Here is a 17,943-nt window from a genome sequence, read left to right as displayed (position 1 = left end):
TTTCTACCATCTATCTACCTTTATACAATCTATCTACCATCTATCTATCACCTATTATCTACCATCTACTATCTGCCACCTACTATATCCATCTACTATCTTCCATATACCTACCACCTACCACCTACTATCTACCATCTACTATCTACCATCTACTAGTGATGTCGCGAACCTTAAAATTTCGGTTCGCGAACGGCGGACTCGAACTTCCGCTACTGTTCGCGAACCGGCGAACTGGGTGAACCGCCATTGACTTCAATAGGCAGGCGAACTTTAAAACCCACAAGGACTCTTTGTGGCCACAATAGTGATGGAAAAGTTGTTTCAAGGGGACTAACACCTGGACTGTGGCATGCCAGAGGGGAATCCATGGCAAAACTCCCACGGATATCAAGCGAATGAAGCAAATTAGATAATAGAAGTAAATTAGAAAGTTGTTTAAAATGACATGCTCTTTCTAAATCATGAAAGAAATTTTTTGGGGTTTTATGACCCTTTAATCATTGCAGCTGTTGCAGAATCATCTACAGCTGTTTTTATTTATGAATTATCAGTTTAATCCATTGTGACCTTAATTGAGGGAGCAAGAGTATGGAGACTTTTTTATGTTTTAAATATTGCAGGCACTAGCCCAGGAAATGACAAATTACACCAGGATTCCTAAAATTTGGACTTAATGTTTGGTAATAGGAGCCCTCATTGCAATTCTGTACTGCCCTTTGTGGTACCCTCTTTTTTGTAGGGTACAATATAGTCAAAGAAGCATCTGGGAACAGTAAATGCTACTTAGCAAGAGGAATAGGTTACAGTGTGGCATCAAGAAACAGTGGGAAGAGGAGCACACAGCACACTTGCATTAGGGCTACCTGGCTACAAACACATTTTCCTTACTAAGATCAGAGTGGTCTCATCCAGAAAATTATCAGGAACAGTAGTGCACTTGCAGTAACTTTGCTCTCCTACATTTTATCGTTCTGTCTTCCTCCATCAACCACAATCTCCCTGAAGTATTTTTGGACACCTCTCCTAAATGCATCTAATGAATAATTAAATAGACCCGCAAAAAATGCAAAATACTACTCTTGCTTTCCTCTACAGTAAGCTGTGTCATCCATCTAATTATCTATCTATCTTTCTACCATCTATCTACCTTTATACAATCTATCTACCATCTATCTACCACCTATTATCTACCATCTACTATCTGCCACCTACTATATCCATCTACTATCTTCCATATACCTACCACCTACCACCTACTATCTACCATCTACTATCTACCATCTACTAGTGATGTCGCGAACCTTAAAATTTCGGTTCGCGAACGGCGGACTCGAACTTCCGCTACTGTTCGCGAACCGGCGAACTGGGTGAACCGCCATTGACTTCAATAGGCAGGCGAACTTTAAAACCCACAAGGACTCTTTGTGGCCACAATAGTGATGGAAAAGTTGTTTCAAGGGGACTAACACCTGGACTGTGGCATGCCAGAGGGGAATCCATGGCAAAACTCCCACGGAAAATTACATAGTTGATGCATAGTCTGGTTTTAACCCATAAAGGGCCTTAATCACCTAACATTCCTAAATTTCTTTTGAATAACGTGCTTTAAAACATCAGGTATGATGTTGTATCGATCAGGTTGTGTAAGGGTTACGCCCTATTCACAGTGACAGACCAAACTCCCCATGTAACGCACCGCAAACAACCGCAAACAGTCCATTTGCACAACCACAAGATAGATAGATTTGATAGATAGATACATAGATTACATAGATCAATAGATGCAATATACATATGATAGATACAAATTACTTAGATCAATAGATGCAATATACATTTGATAGATACGAATTACATAGATCAATAGATGCAATATACATTTGATAGATACGAATTACATAGATCAAAAGATGCACTATATATTTGATAGATACGAATTACATAGATCAAAAGATGCAATATACATTTGATAGATACAAATTACATAGAACAATAGATGCAATATATATTTGATAGATACGATTGATAGTTAGATAGATTCGATAGATAAATAGATAGATTTGATAGATATATAATTTCCCTGACAGAGTATAACAATAAGACATGCGGTCTTGAACCCGTGGTGTGTTAAGTAGTACTATTCTTAGCAGTTTACTACCTGTTACTCCCCCTATCAGGGGAGGTCTATATGAATTTTTGGAACAGGGAGATGGAAGAAGATGATTGGTCTGTCCTCCTACTTCAAATTTGGCCTAAACACAAGTGGCTGTCTCAAATCAGTCCGGCCACGAGATAGATAGATTTGAAAGATAGATATACATAGATTGATAGTTAGATAGAATCGATAGAAGATAAATAGATCGATTTGATAGATATATAATTACCCTGACAAAGTATAATAATAAAACATGTGGTCTGGGACCCATTGTAACTAGGTTGTGTTAAGTAGTACTATTCTTAGCACTTTGATCCCTGTTACTCCCCCTATCGGGGGAGGTCTATATGGCCTGCATGATTACCCTGACAAAGTATAACAATAAGACATGCAGTCTGGGACCCATTGTAACTAGGTTGTGTTAAGTAGTACTGTTCTTAGCAGTTTAATACCTGTTACTCCCCCTATCGGGGGAGTTCTATATGGCCTGCATGATTACAGACAAAGTATAACAACAAAACATGTGGTCTGGGACCCATGGTAACTAGGTTGTGTAAAGTAGTACTATTCTTAGCACTTTAATCCCTGTAACTCCCCCATCGGGGGAGGTCTATATGGCCTGCATGATTACCCTGACAAAGTATAACAACAAAACATGCGGTCTGGGACCAATGGTAACTAGGTTGTGTTTATATTAGTACTATTCTTAGCACTTTAATCCATGTTACCCCCCTATCAGGGGAGGTCTATATGGCCTGCATGATTACCCTGACAAAGTATAACAACAAGACATGCGGTCTGAGACCCATGGTAACTAGGTTGTGTTAAGTAGTACTGTTCTTAGCACTTTAATAACTGTTACTCCCCCATCTGGGGAGGTCTATATGGCCTGCATGATTAACCTGACAAAGTATAACAACAAAACATGTGGTCTGGGACCCATGGTAACTAGGTTGTGTTAAGTAGTACTGTTCTTAGCACTTTAATCCCTGTAACTCCCCATATCGGGGAGGTCTATATGGCCTGCATGATTACCCTGACAAAGTATAACAACAAGACATGCGGTCTGGGATCCATGGTAACTAGGTTGTGTTAAGTAGTACTGTTCTTAGCAGTTTAATACCTGTTACTCCCCCTATCGGGGGAGTTCTATATGGCCTGCATGATTACCGACAAAGTATAACAACAAAACATGTGGTCTGGGACCCATGGTAACTAGGTTGTGTAAAGTAGTACTATTCTTAGCACTTTAATCCCTGTAACTCCCCCATCGGGGGAGGTCTATATGGCCTGCATGATTACCCTGACAAAGTATAACAACAAAACATGCAGTCTGGGACCAATGGTAACTAGGTTGTGTTTATATTAGTACTATTCTTAGCACTTTAATCCATGTTACCCCCCTATCAGGGGAGGTCTATATGGCCTGCATGATTACCCTGACAAAGTATAACAACAAGACATGCGGTCTGAGACCCATGGTAACTAGGTTGTGTTAAGTAGTACTGTTCTTAGCACTTTAATAACTGTTACTCCCCCATCTGGGGAGGTCTATATGGCCTGCATGATTAACCTGACAAAGTATAACAACAAAACATGTTGTCTGGGACCCATGGTAACTAGGTTGTGTTAAGTAGTACTGTTCTTAGCACTTTAATCCCTGTAACTCCCCATATTGGGGAGGTCTATATGGCCTGCATGATTACCCTGACAAAGTATAACAACAAGACATGCGGTCTGGGATCCATGGTAACTAGGTTGTGTTAAGTAGTACTGTTCTTAGCAGTTTAATACCTGTTACTCCCCCTATCTGGGGAGGTCTATATGGCCTGCATGATTACCCTGACAAAGTATAACAACAAAACATGTGGTCTGGGACCCATGGTAACTAGGTTGTGTTAAGTAGTACTTTTCTTAGCACTTTAATCCCTGTAACTCCCCTTATCGGGGGAGGTCTATATGGCCTGCATGATTACCCTGACAAAGTATAACAAAAAGACATGCGGTCTGGGACCCATGGTAACTAGGTTGTGTTAAGTAGTACTGTTCTTAGCAGTTTAATACCTGTTACTCCCCCTATATGGGGAGGTCTATATGGCCTGCATGATTACCCTGACAAAGTATAACAACAAAACATGTGGTCTGGGACCCATGGTAACTAGGTTGTGTTAAGTAGTACTGTTCTTAGCACTTTAATCCCTGTAACTCCCCATATCGGGGGAGGTCTATATGGCCTGCATGATTACCCTGACAAAGTATAACAACAAGACATGCGGTCTGGGACCCATGGTAACTAGGTTGTGTTAAGTAGTACAGTTCTTAGCAGTTTAATACCTGTTACTCCTCCTATCGGGGGAGGTCTATATGGCCTGCATGATTACCCTGACAAAGTATAACAACAAGACATGCGGTCTGGGATGGGACCCTGGTAACTAGGTTGTGTTAAGTAGTACTGTTCTTAGCAGTTTAATACCTGTTACTCCCCATATCGGGGGAGGTCTATATGGCCTGCATGATTACCCTGACAAAGTATGACAATAAAACATCAGGTCTGGGACCCATGGTAACTAGGTTGTGTTAAGTAGTACTATTCTTAGCACTTTAATCCCTGTTACTCCCCCTATCGAGGGAGGTTTATATGGCCTGCCTGATTACCCTGACAAAGTATAACAATAAAACATGCGGTCTAGGACCCATGGTAAGGTTACTTCCTTTTGCACAATAGAGTACAGGTATGGCATCGATTTAAGGAACCCGGAGATCATTTTTAGGAACCGGGAGATGGAAAAAGATGCTTGGACACCCAGTACAGGTCAGCCTTTTTATACGATGGTCCACGACCGTCAACTGGCACAACAGCATGAAACCCCACATATGCCATCCTTTTGCACAATAGAGTACAGGTATGGCATCGATTTTAGGAATCCGCAGACAATTTTTAGGAACCAGGAAATTGAACAGAAAAACATGCTTGGACACCCAGTACAGGCTGTTCTCCTTCAGCCTTTTTATACGATGGTCCACGACCCTCAACAGGCACAACAGCATGAAACACCACATATGCCATCCTTTTGCACAATAGAGTACAGGTATGGCATCGATTTTAGGAACCCGGAGATAATTTTTAGGAACCCGGAAATTGAACAAAAAAACATGCTTGGACACCCAGTACAGGTCGTTCTCCTTCAGCCTTTTTATATGATGGTCCACGACCATCAACAGGCACAACAGCATGAAACACCACATATGCCATCCTTTTGCACAATAGAGTACAGGTATGGCATCGATTTTAGGAACCCGGAGACAATTTTTAGGAACCGGGAAATTGAACAAAAAAGATGCTTGGACACCCAGTACAGGTCGTTCTCCTTCAGCCTTTTAAAACGATGGTCCACAACCCTCAACAGGCACAACAGCATGAAACACCACATATGCCATCCTTTTGCACAATAGAGTACAGGTATGGCATTGATTTTAGGAACCGGGAGATAATTTTTAGGAACCGGGAAATTGAACACAAAAACATGCTTGGACACCCAGTACAGGTCGTTCTCCTTCAGCCTTTTTATACGATGGTCCACGACCCTCAACAGGCACAACAGCATGAAACACCACACATGCCATCCTTTTTGCACAATAGAGTACAGGTATGGCATCGATTTTAGGAACCCAGAAATAATTTTTAGGAACCGGGAAATTGAACAAAAACATGCTTTGACACCCAGTACAGGTTGTTCTCCTTCAGCCTTTTTATACGATGGTCCACGACCCTCAACAGACACAACAGTATGAAATACCACATATGCCATCCTTTTGCACAATAGAGTGCAGGTATGGCATCGATTTTAGGAACCTGGAGACAATTTTTGGGAAGGAACCTAGAGATGGAAAAAGATGCTTTGACACCCAGTACAGGTTGTTCTCCTTCAGCCTTTTTATACTTGGGTCCACGACCCTCAACAGGCACAACAGCAGAAATACCACATATGCCATCCTTTTCACAATAGAGTACAGGTATGACATCAATTTTAGGAACCCAGAGACAATTTTTATGAACCAGTAAATTGAACAAAAACATGCTTGGACACCCAGTACAGGTCGTTCTCCTTCAGCCTTTAAATACGATGGTCCACGACCCTCAACAGGCACAACAGCATGAAATACCACATATGCCATCCTTTTGCACAATAGAGTACAGGTATGGCATCGATTTTAGGAACCCGGAGATAATTTTTAGGAACCGGGAAATTGAACAAAAAACATGCTTGGACACCCAGTACAGGTCGTTCTCCTTCAGCCTTGTTATACGAGGGTCCCACGACCCTCAACAGGCACAACAGCATGAAATACCACCACATATGCCATCCTTTTGCACAATCGAGTACAGGTATGGCATCGATTTTAGGAACCCGGAGATAATTTTTAGGAAGGAACCGGGAGATGGAAAAAGATGCTTGGTCGGTCCTCCTACTTCAAATTTGGGGCACTGCGCGTGCAATCTACTGTGCCACCAGATATGAGTGGTGTGTTAAGTAGTACTATTCTTAACAGTTTAATCACTGTTATGTGCCTTTTTTTTTTGGTTTGGGTTTTGTAGCCACAGTGCAGCACCAGAGGCCAGAAAAATTAGGCATGTACAAATGCCTGAAAAATTAGGTATTGTTGCAGCTGCTGCTGTAGCAGCGGCCAGAAAAATTGATGTTTGTTTGACAGTTAGAAAGTGCCCTAAAACATTGCGGCTTGAAATCTAGTTGTTGGCGGATAAGTCAAGCAAGTCATCCGGCATTCGAAGATAAAATACAGCAGCGTGTGTACCATTTGTAGCCCAAGGCAGCTCGTCATCTCATCATGCCTTTTTTTACTCCAATGTCAGTCCCTTCGGGATCCATCCCTCATTCATTTTAATAAAGGTGAGATAATCAAGACTTTTTTGACCTAGGCGACTTCTCTTCTCAGTGACAATACCTCCTGCTGCACTGAAGGTCCTTTCTGAAAGGACACTTGAAGCGGGGCAGGCCAGAAGTTCGATTACAAATTGGGATAGATCAGGCCACAGGTCAAGCCTGCACACCCAGTAGTCAAGGGGTCCATCGCTCCTCAGAGTGTCGAGATCCGCAGTTAATGCGAGGTAGTCTGCTACCTGTCGGTTGAGTCTTTCTCTGAGGCTGGATCCCGAAGGGCTATGGCTTTGCATAGGAGTTAATAAGGTCCGCATGTCCTCCATCAACAACACATCTGCAAAGTATCCTGTCCTTGCCGTTGTGGTCGTGGGAGGAGGATTACTTTCATCTCTTCCCCTGTTAGATTCCCGTTGTGCTGTGACATAACCCGTATACGCTGTGTAAAGCATACTTTTTCATTTATATTTGAACTGCTCCATCCTTTCCGACTTGTGGGAATTCGGTAACATTTCAGTCACTTTATGCTTATACCGGGGGTCTAGTAGCGTGGACACCCAGTACAGGTCGTTCTCCTTCAGATTTTTTATACGAGGGTCCCTCAACAGGCACAACAGCAAGAAAGACCCCATTTGCATAAGGTTGGATGCCGAGCTAATCATGTCCCGTTCCTCGTCCTCACTGATCTCACGGAAGTTATCTTCTTCCCCCCAGCCACGTACAACACCACGGGAACCAGATAGGTGACAACAACAAGCACCCTGGGATGCCTGTTGTGCTTGGTCTTCCTCCTCCTCCTCAAAGCCACATTCCTCCTCTGACTCCTCTTCCTCACAATCCTCTTCCTGCATTGCCACTGGTCCAGCAAGCGATGCTGATAAGGCTGTTTCTGGTGGTGATGGACACCACAACTCTTCCTCTTCACGCTCATCTACGGCCTGATCCAGCACTCTTCACAGGGCACGCTCCAGGAAGAAAACAAATGGTATGATGTCGCTGATGGTGCCTTCGGTGCGACTGACTAGGTTTGTCACCTCCTCAAAAGAACGCATGAGCCTACAGGCATTGCGCATGAGCATCCAGTAATGTGGCAAAAAAATCCCCAGCTCCCCAGAGGCTGCCCTAGCACCCCGGTCATACAAATACTTGTTAACAGCTTTTTCTTTTTGGAGCAGGCGGTCGAATATTAGGAGTGTTGAATTCCACCGTGTCGGGCTGTCGCAAATCAAGCGCCTCACTGGCAGGTTGTGTCGCCGCTGGATATCTGACAAGTGCGCCATGGCCGTGTAGGAATGCCTGAAATGGCCACACACCTTCCTGGCCTGCTTCAGGACGTCCCGTAAGCCTGGGTCCTTATGCACAAATCGTTGTACAATCAAATTACACACATGTGCCATGCACGGCACATGTGTCAACTTGCCCAATTTCAATGCCGCCACCAAATTACTTCCGTTGTCAGAAACAACTTTGCCAATCTCCAGTTGGTGCGGAGTCAGCCACTGATCCACCTGTGCGTTCAGGGCGGACAGGAGTGCTGGTGCAGTGTGACTCTCGGCTTTCAGGCAAGTCAACCCCAAGACGGTGTGACACTGCCGTATCCGGGATGTTGAATAGTACCTGGGGAGCTGGGGGGGTTCCGTTGATGTGGAGCAAGACACAGCAGCAGAAGAGGACTCAGCCGAGGAGGAGGTTATGGAAGAGGATGGAGTAGGAGGAGTAGTGGAGGTAGCAGCAGGCCTGCCTGCAAGTCGTGGCGGTGTCACCAACTCCTCTACAGAGCCACGCATTCCATGCTTGTCAGCCATCAGCAGGTTTACCCAATGCGCAGTGTAGGTGATATACCTGCCCTGACCATGCTTTGCAGACCAGCTATCAGTGGTCAGATGGACCCTTGCCCCAACGCTGTGTGCCAGACATGCCATTACTTCCTTTCGCACAATCAAGTACAGGTTGGGGATTGCCTTTTGTGAAAAAAAAATTCGGCCGGGTACCTTCCACTGTGGTGTCCCAATAGCAACAAATTTTTTGAACGCCTCAGACTCCACCAGCTTGTATGGTAAAAGCTGGCGGGCTAAAAGTTCAGATAAGCCAGCTGTCAGACGCCGGGCAAGGGGGTGACTTTGAGAAATTGGCTTCTTACGCTCAAACATGTCCTTGACAGACACCTGACTGTGGGCAGATGACCAGGAACTGCTACGTAAGGCAAACACACAAAAAAATGCCACACTGCTGAGCTCTGCGATGACGGCATTCTGGTGGTGGCAACAGCATGCGTTGATTGGCGTGCTGTCTGGCTGACCCCGGGTGCCGATGCATGCTGTCTGACTGTGCCACTATCTCCTTGCAACGACCTCCCCCTGCTTCCAACTTGTCTCCTCCTCCTCCTTTCTGTCTCCCTATCTGAACTTTCCCCCTCTTCTTCTTCTCTTCTAGCGGGCACCCACGTGACATCCACGGACACATCATCATCAACCGCTTCACTTGTATCCGACAAATCAACAAAGGAAGCAGCAGCGGGTACAACATCATCATCATCACACCGTACGTCCATGTCTGTAATGCTGCCTGACTGAGACATATCACTGTTATCTACATCCTCTGTCAATGATGGTTGCGCATCACTAATTTCTTCCAACTGATGTGTGAATGACTCCTCTGACAGATCAAGTGAAGCGGCTGTGGTGCTAGAGTTGGTGGTGGCGGGAGGCGGGCGAGTGGCACTGGTCACTTGAGAGGTGCCCGAAGCTAAGCTAAGCTAAGGTGGATGGTGCGTCAAGGTTAGGAGCGGAAGCTGTAGAAGATTGGGTGTCCTGTGTTAGCCATTCAACTAGGTCCTCCTCAGAAATTTTCGCGTCCATGGCACGTGGCCTCTGAACACTGTGCATAGTTGTAGGGTCTAAGGGAATCACAGCACCATGACCACGACGGCACCTGCGGGGTGGCCTGCCTCTGCCTGTCATTTTTTTAAAAATGTACACTTACACTACTATTAAACAAATTGTGAGTAGTGGAACTGGGCAAGTGGGCACAGTATACGCTGTGAGCCTGACACAAAAAAGCAGACTGATGTTTCACAATCCAAATTTTTTTTTTTTTTAATGTACACTTACACTAATATTAAACAATATATAAGTGGTGGCACTGGGCAAGTGGGCACAGTATACACTGTGAGCCGGACACAAAAAAGCAGACTGATGTTTCACAATCCAAAAAAGTTTTTTTTTTTAAATGTACACTTACACTACTATTAAAAAAGATATGAGTGGTGGCACTGGGCAAGTGGACAGAGTATATGCTGTGAGCCTGGCACAAAAAAGCAGACTGATGTTTCAAAGTCAAAAATCTTTATTTTTTAAATATTAAAAGTACTGTTACAACAAATATGAGTGGTGCCACTAACTTGGCAAGTGGGCCTGGCACACACGCTGGCAGGCAGGCAGGCAACTTCAATTAGATTACAATAGTAGACTGATGTTTCACAGTCAAAAAAGTTTTTTTATTAAATATTGACACTACTGTTATAACAAATATGAGTGGTGGAACTAGTTGGCAAGTGGGACTGGCACACACGCTGGCAGGCAGGCAACTGCAATTAGATTGCACTAGCTGACTGATGTTTCATAGTCAAAAAATTTTTGTTTGAAATATTTACACTACTGTTACAACAAATATGAGTGGTGCCACTAACTTGGCAAATGGAGCTTGGCACACATGCTGGCAGGCAGGCAACTTCAATTAGATTACAATAGCAGACTGATGTTTCACAGTCAAAAAAGTTTTTTTATTAAATATTTACACTACTGTTATAACAAATATGATTGGTGGCACTAGTTGGCAAGTGGGCCTGGCACACACGCTGGCAGGCAGGCAACTTCAATTAGATTACACTAGCAGACTGATATTTCACAGTCAAAAAAGTTTTTTTTTTTAAATATTTACAATACTGTTATAACAAATATGATTGGTGGCACTAGTTGGCAACTGGCCCTGGCACACACGCTGGAAGGCAGGCAACTGCAATTCAATTGCACTAGCAGACTGATGATTCACAGTCAAAAAAGTTTTTATTTTAAATATTTACAATACTGTTATAACAAATATGATTGGTGGCACTAGTTGGCAAGTGGGCCTGGCACACACGCTGGAAGGCAACTTCAATTAGATTACACAAGCAAACTGATGTTTCACAGTCAAAAAAGTTTTTTTTAAAAATATTGACACTACTGTTATAACAAATATGATTGGTGGCACTAGTTGGCAAGTGGGCCTGGCACACACGCTGGGAGGCAGGCAACTGCAATTAGATTACACTAGCTGACTGATGTTTCACAGTCAAAAAAGTTTTTTTTTTAATACTTACAATACTGTTATAACAAATATGATTGGTGGCACTAGTTGGCAAGTGGGCCTGGCACACGCTGGGAGGCAGGCAACTGCAATTAGATTACACTAGCTGACTGATGTTTCACAGTCTAAAAAGTTTTTTTTTTTTAAATTTACAATACTGTTATAACAAATATGATTGGTGGCACTAGTTGGCAAGTGGGCCTGGCACACACGCTGGCAGGCAGGCAACTTCAATTAGATTATACTAGCAGACTGATGTTTCACAGTCAAAAAAGTTATTTTTTTAAATATTGACACTACTGTTATAACAAATATGATTGGTGGCACTAGTTGGCAAGTGGGCCTGGCACACACGCTGGCAGGCAGGCAACTTCAATTAGATTACACTAGCAGACTGATGTTTCACAGTCAAAAAAGTTATTTTTTAAAATATTTACACTACTGTTATAACAAATATGATTGGTGGCACTAGTTGGCAAGTGGGCCTGGCACACACGCTGGGAGGCAGGCAACTGCAATTAGATTACACTAGCTGACTGATGTTTCACAGTCAAATTTTTTTTTTAAAGATTTACAATACTGTTATAACAAATATGATTGGTGGCACTAGTTGGCAAGTGGGCCTGGCACACACGCTGGGAGGCAGGCAACTGCAATTAGATTACACTAGCTGACTGATGTTTCACAGTCAAAAAAGATTTTTTTTTAATATTTACAATACTGTTATAACAAATATGATTGGTGGCACTAGTTGGCAAGTGGGCCTGGCACACACGCTGGGAGGCAGGCAACTGCAATTAGATTACACTAGCTGACTGATGTTTCACAGTCAAAAATGTTTTTTTTTTAAATATTTACAATACTGTTATAACAAATATGATTGGTGGCACTAGTTGGCAAGTGGGCCTGGCACACACGCTGGCAGGCAGGCAACTGCAATTCAATTGCACTAGGAGACTGATGATTCACAGTCAAAAAAGTTTTTATTTTAAATATTTACAATACTGTTATAACAAATATGATTGGTGGCACTAGTTGGCAAGTGGGCCTGGCACACACGCTGGCAGGCAGGCAACTTCAATTAGATTACACTAACAGACTGATGTTTCACAGTCAAAAAAGTTATTTTTTAAAATATTTACACTACTGTTATAACAAATATGATTGGTGGCACTAGTTGGCAAGTGGGCCTGGCACACACGCTGGGAGGCAGGCAACTGCAATTAGATTACACTAGCTGACTGATGTTTCACAGTCAAATTTTTTTTAAAACAAATATTTACAATACTGTTATAACAAATATGAATGGTGGCACTAGTTGGCAAGTGGGTTGGCACACACGCTGGCAGGCAGGCAACTGCAATTCAATTGCACTAGCAGACTGATGATTCACAGTCAAAAAAGTTTTTATTTTAAATATTTACAATACTGTTATAACAAATATGATTGGTGGCACTAGTTGGCAAGTGGGCCTGGCACACACGCTGGGAGGCAGGCAACTTCAATTAGATTACACTAGCAGACTGATGATTCGCAGTCAAAGTTTTTTTTAAAAATATTTACACTACTGTTATAACAAATATGACTGGTGGCACTAGTTGGCAAGTGGGCCTGGCACACACGCTGGCAGGCAGGCAGGCAACTGCAATTAGATTACACTAGCTGACTGATGTTTCACAGTCAAAAAAGTTTTTTTTTAAATATTTACAATACTGTTATAACAAATATGATTGGTGGCACTAGTTGGCAAGTGGGCCTGGCACACACGCTGGCAGGCAGGCAACTGCAATTCAATTGCACTAGCAGACTGATGATTCACAGTCAAAAAAGTTTTTATTTTAAATATTTACACTACTGTTATAACAAATATGATTTGTGGCACTAGTTGGCAAGTGGGCCTGGCACACACGCTGGCAGACAGGCAACTGCAATTAAATAACACTAGCAGACTGATGTAAAAGTTTTTTTTTAAAAAAGTTACACTAATGTTACAACAGATAGGAGTGGTGGCACTGAGGATGGAAGTAGGCACAGTATATGCTGGCAGCCTGACACACAGGCTGGCACTAGTGGCAGCCAGGCTGGCCTGGCAACTAAAATTAAATAACACTAGAAGACTTATGTAAAAGTTTTTTTTTTTAAATTTACACTAATGTTACACCAGATATAAGTGGTGGAAAACAGAGCTATTAATCCCAGTATATGATGTGTGCCTGACACACAGGCCTGATGAAAGCAGGATCGTAATGAATCTAAAATGGCTGCTGCCCAGGAGCTGGGAGGGTCTGTGAGGGAGTGTCTGTAGCTGATTGGCTGAAATGTGTCTGCAGACTGTGAGATACAGGGTCAAAGTTTCCTCAATGATGACGAATAGGGGCGGATCGAACAGCGCATATGTTTGCACGCCGCGGAGAACGCGAACAAGCTAAGATCGCCGGGAACTGTTCTCCGGTGAACAGTTCGCGACATCACTACCATCTACCCATCCACCCACCTACCTACCTCTCTCTGCTGCATGATCATGCATACTTGTTGGCTCTTGACACAAAGTATGTTGGGAACAGCAGTCTCTCAAGTCACATTTCTGTAGGCAGTGCAACCACAGCTAAAGCAAGCAGTGAGCTGCCGCAAGAGACATTATATAAATGCGGGAAAATAGAGGACATTGGCATCATTAAAATATAAGAGCTAGACTTAATTTTTTGGCACCATGGGCACCCAGGTACCTGGATAATGGAGCTTTGATTTAGGTGACTGCTCTCTTGTTTCTAATGTTCATTTTGATTGATTTAGGTGACTGCTCTCTTGTTTCTGGTTGTGGTTGTCTGAGATAGTAGAGTCTGAGAAACCAACTAATTATGATAAAAAGAAGAAAGTTATATCTGATGTTTGTTTGGGTTTAAATTTGAAATGCAATCTGTTCTAACTTTTTTTTTTTTCCTCTCAAATTTAGATCCTGATAATGAAGCTAAGGTCTTTGATGATATCTCTGAAGCTACTGCGTTTATTGATTCTTCTGAATTAGCAGTCATTGCATTTTTTCAGGTATGTCATTTAAAACAAGTAAACAGTTTTAAAATATAAGGAATACTTCAATTTTGATTGTATTATCCTGTGCAGTATTACAAAAGACTGAAAAAGCGTGTACATTCTGTATTCAGAAAGGAGGAGCTTTTATGGAAGTGGGTGGCCATACGTCCCACTTTTAATTGGAGTGTCCTGTTTTTTTAAATACACTGTCCCAATGTCCCCAAAACTTTTAGAAGGGACACTAAAACTACCAGTTTTTTAACTTGACTGTTTACTTATCTGTATATTTTCAACAATGTTAATTGTTCTAGACTGTACTGTGATGAAAATGTGTGTTGGTATAGAGGGAGCAGTAGTGACTTGGGTAATTTGGAGGATAATTTATACTAGCAGCAGAGAATGGGGGACAGATTTAACATAATGGTTCAAAAATAGTAATCTAAAAAAGAATGATTACAAAAAGCAAATGTTATTGATTACTACAAGTTAAAGCTAATCAAAATGACAGTTTTTGTTTTCCCTAGGGGAACCTTATCTCTGTTTTCTATCTTTTTCTTTAATTTAGTGACTTTGACCTCATACAGAAGCATTAACATCTAAGGGTCAGATTACAAGTGGAGCTCTAAATATCGCTTTCGTGAAAGCAATATTTGTACTCCACTGTGTAATACCAACGCATGCTAATGTATTACAAATTGAACGTGAGCTTGCATTTGCATTGCTGGGAAGCATTGTGCTCAAGAGAGGGCGCTTCCATAGGTTCCAATAGGAGCCTCGTTCTGATGCAGTAAGAGATGGCATCAGAACCTCGTGCAGCGAAGGGGTAAATAGCGCAGCGATGTCAGCATATTTTTAAACATATATTTATATGACTTTATACATATATATTAATGTGTTAATATATGTATAAACACATATTAACACATAAATATATATGTATATAAGCATATACATAAAGTATATATTTAATGGGAACACACAGTTCCCATAGACCGCAATGTAAAGGCACTTGAGTGTGTGTTTTTTTTCTAACACCCAACTCCTTCCAACTTTAGACCCTAAAAAGTGCCTAGTGCAGTTGTATTTTATTTAAAAAAAATGCAACATTTTTTTAAATTAAAAACTATAATGCCCTGTATTTTGACGGCATTTGGGGCACTTTTAGAAAATTAAACAGAGATCTGATCTCTCGTTAATTTTCTGAGAACTAATTCATAATAATATTTTATAAGTGTTCAAAGGTATATAGCCATGTATTTGGCTGCAAAGGGCTATAATAATGTCTAGATATGTGTATGTATATATAGATAGATAGATAGATAGATAGATAGATAGATAGATAGATAGATTTATCTGTATATACATGTGTATATGTTTCATACATTTATACACATAGAAAACACATACTGTATATACACATGTATATACATATAGACATATACATATGCATTTTTGATCCCTTTCCACTCAAATAGCTTAAACCATAAAAATTATTTTTATTCAATAATAATATTTTGCAGTGTTTTACTGTGTATTTACTGTAATTTTTTTGTATTCCAATTTTCTTTATATAGGGGAAATTTTTCTTATTTTTAAATATATATTCCTTTTTTATATCTGTATATATCTATACCTGTATATATTCAATAGATATATGTAAAGATATAATTTTTACAATAAAGATCTTTAATTTGAACTACCAACTGTTCATTTGTTTATTAATCAGTAAAGATTTTAAAGACTTTCATACTTCTGTGTATCTGTTCCAGCATTCTGAGTTCCACACATCCTAACCCACTCACACTTATATAGTAAGGAAACATACAGTAATATGGTATTGCATTTTGATATCTTATACCTGAAGAGAGTCTTTACTTCAATTACATGTAGCCAATTAATGCAAACCATCCATCTGTACAAGAAGAAGAGAGGTGTAATAAGAGTTTACAACAAATGACTGAAACATGTATAGAAAGGTGCTATCCAACTGGCACTATAGATAGATGTAGAAGAGATGTCATGGGGATATTAGAGAGAATAGACTAAAACTAAGTGAAGACACTAATGAGACTTATCTTTACCTTCGAATATGGCCTAAATAGTGAGAAGATTTATGGTATTTTTTTAAGAAGCACTGGTATCTTTTACATAAATCTAATCCTGACATAGAAGAGTTCAGACACTCCCCTGTTCAATACTTTAAGAGGGCCAAGAATCTAAGAGATAGTTTATTAGAGCAGATGTAGGAACTTATAAAAGAGAGGAAGTTAACTATTTTACTACAGCTAAGGCTCCTATCAGTGGATACATTGTGCACAGTGTAACTCAATTATAATAGATAAATTTATAGCACTGGTTAACGATGGTAAGAAGCATGATATTAGAGGATTCTATACAGGTAACACTGATTTGGTTATTTTTTGTTGTTGGAATTCCCATGTGGGAGGGGCTATATTGGAGAAACAACATGCCCTGTGAAGGACATAATTAGTGCCCATAAATCCTCTATAAAAAGTATGGATTTATCTTTGCCTGTATTTGCACATTTTACTTAAGAGGGTCACAATGTAGGCCAGTTAAAGGGACACTCAGGTCAAAATTAAACTTTTATGATTCAGATAGAGCATGCAATTTTAAACAACTTTCCAATTTACTTCCATTAATAAAATGTGCACAGTCTTTTTATATTTACAATTTTTGAGTCACCAGCTCCTACTCCTACATGTGCAAGAATACACAGAATATATGTTTGTGCATTTGTGATTGGCTGATGGCTTTCACATGATACAGGAGGTGTAAAAAATACATAACTTTTAAATTTGTAAGAAAAAAAATATCTATTAATTTGAAGTTCAGGTTAAGTGCTCTTGCGTTGTATTTTTATCATGCATTTGTTGATTATGAAAATCTACTGTATTTACTAGTTCTTTAAAGTTTAAAATTATAGATCACATCCCTAGATTGAGGAGGGGTGATGATAGTGAACTAATGCTCAAAAGGATATAAGTATGGTGGATTAGAACACTAAGGACATTGCATCTGAATTGATAAAACTGTGACTATGATCTACATTTATTTTTGTAAATATTGAGTACATTTTTTATGTTTAAATGTAGTTGGAATAATGTATCTTTTTTAATATTTATGTAGATTACAGTTAGATTGCAGTTAGGTCATTAGTGACTTGCTTCAAATCCATATACATTTTTCTTCTGGGAGACCACTATTTGGCTGTGCTATAGAAGATTGACACACAAACACATATATAGATGAAAGAGTATACTGTGTTAGTGCTATTTAAGCAGCAAGTTACCTAAACAATTTAGCATGAGTAAGGGCTAGGTAAGCCCAATATGTAGCAGATTGCTAAGGTTTTTTGTCACTCCAATAAAGTATTTTTTATGCAAGAAACAGTGCTGTCAATGATGCTGTTTTTTTCTATATATTGAAGGGGCTATACAGGACCCTCAATGGAGATGTGCACTAAAGAGGAATAATAGTACATTAGAG

The 17,943-nt window shown here is 40.7% G+C and overlaps 1 protein-coding gene across 1 annotated transcript in view; it reads left to right on the top strand.

Annotated features, from left to right (window-relative positions):
* ERP27 (endoplasmic reticulum protein 27) overlaps window positions 1-17,943 on the top strand; it is a 128,791-nt gene that overhangs the window by 26,876 nt on the left and 83,972 nt on the right. Inside the window, exon 2 of the mRNA XM_053689003.1 lies at window positions 14,357-14,448. Within this exon, the coding sequence (XP_053544978.1) occupies window positions 14,357-14,448 (92 nt within the window). The remainder of the gene's footprint in view (window positions 1-14,356; window positions 14,449-17,943) is intronic.

This window comes from Bombina bombina, chromosome 7 (genome assembly GCF_027579735.1).
Source record: "Bombina bombina isolate aBomBom1 chromosome 7, aBomBom1.pri, whole genome shotgun sequence".
Taxonomy (NCBI): domain Eukaryota; kingdom Metazoa; phylum Chordata; class Amphibia; order Anura; family Bombinatoridae; genus Bombina; species Bombina bombina.
The sequence above is the reverse complement of the archived record's forward strand: the minus strand, read 5'-3'. Positions and strand labels throughout refer to the sequence as shown.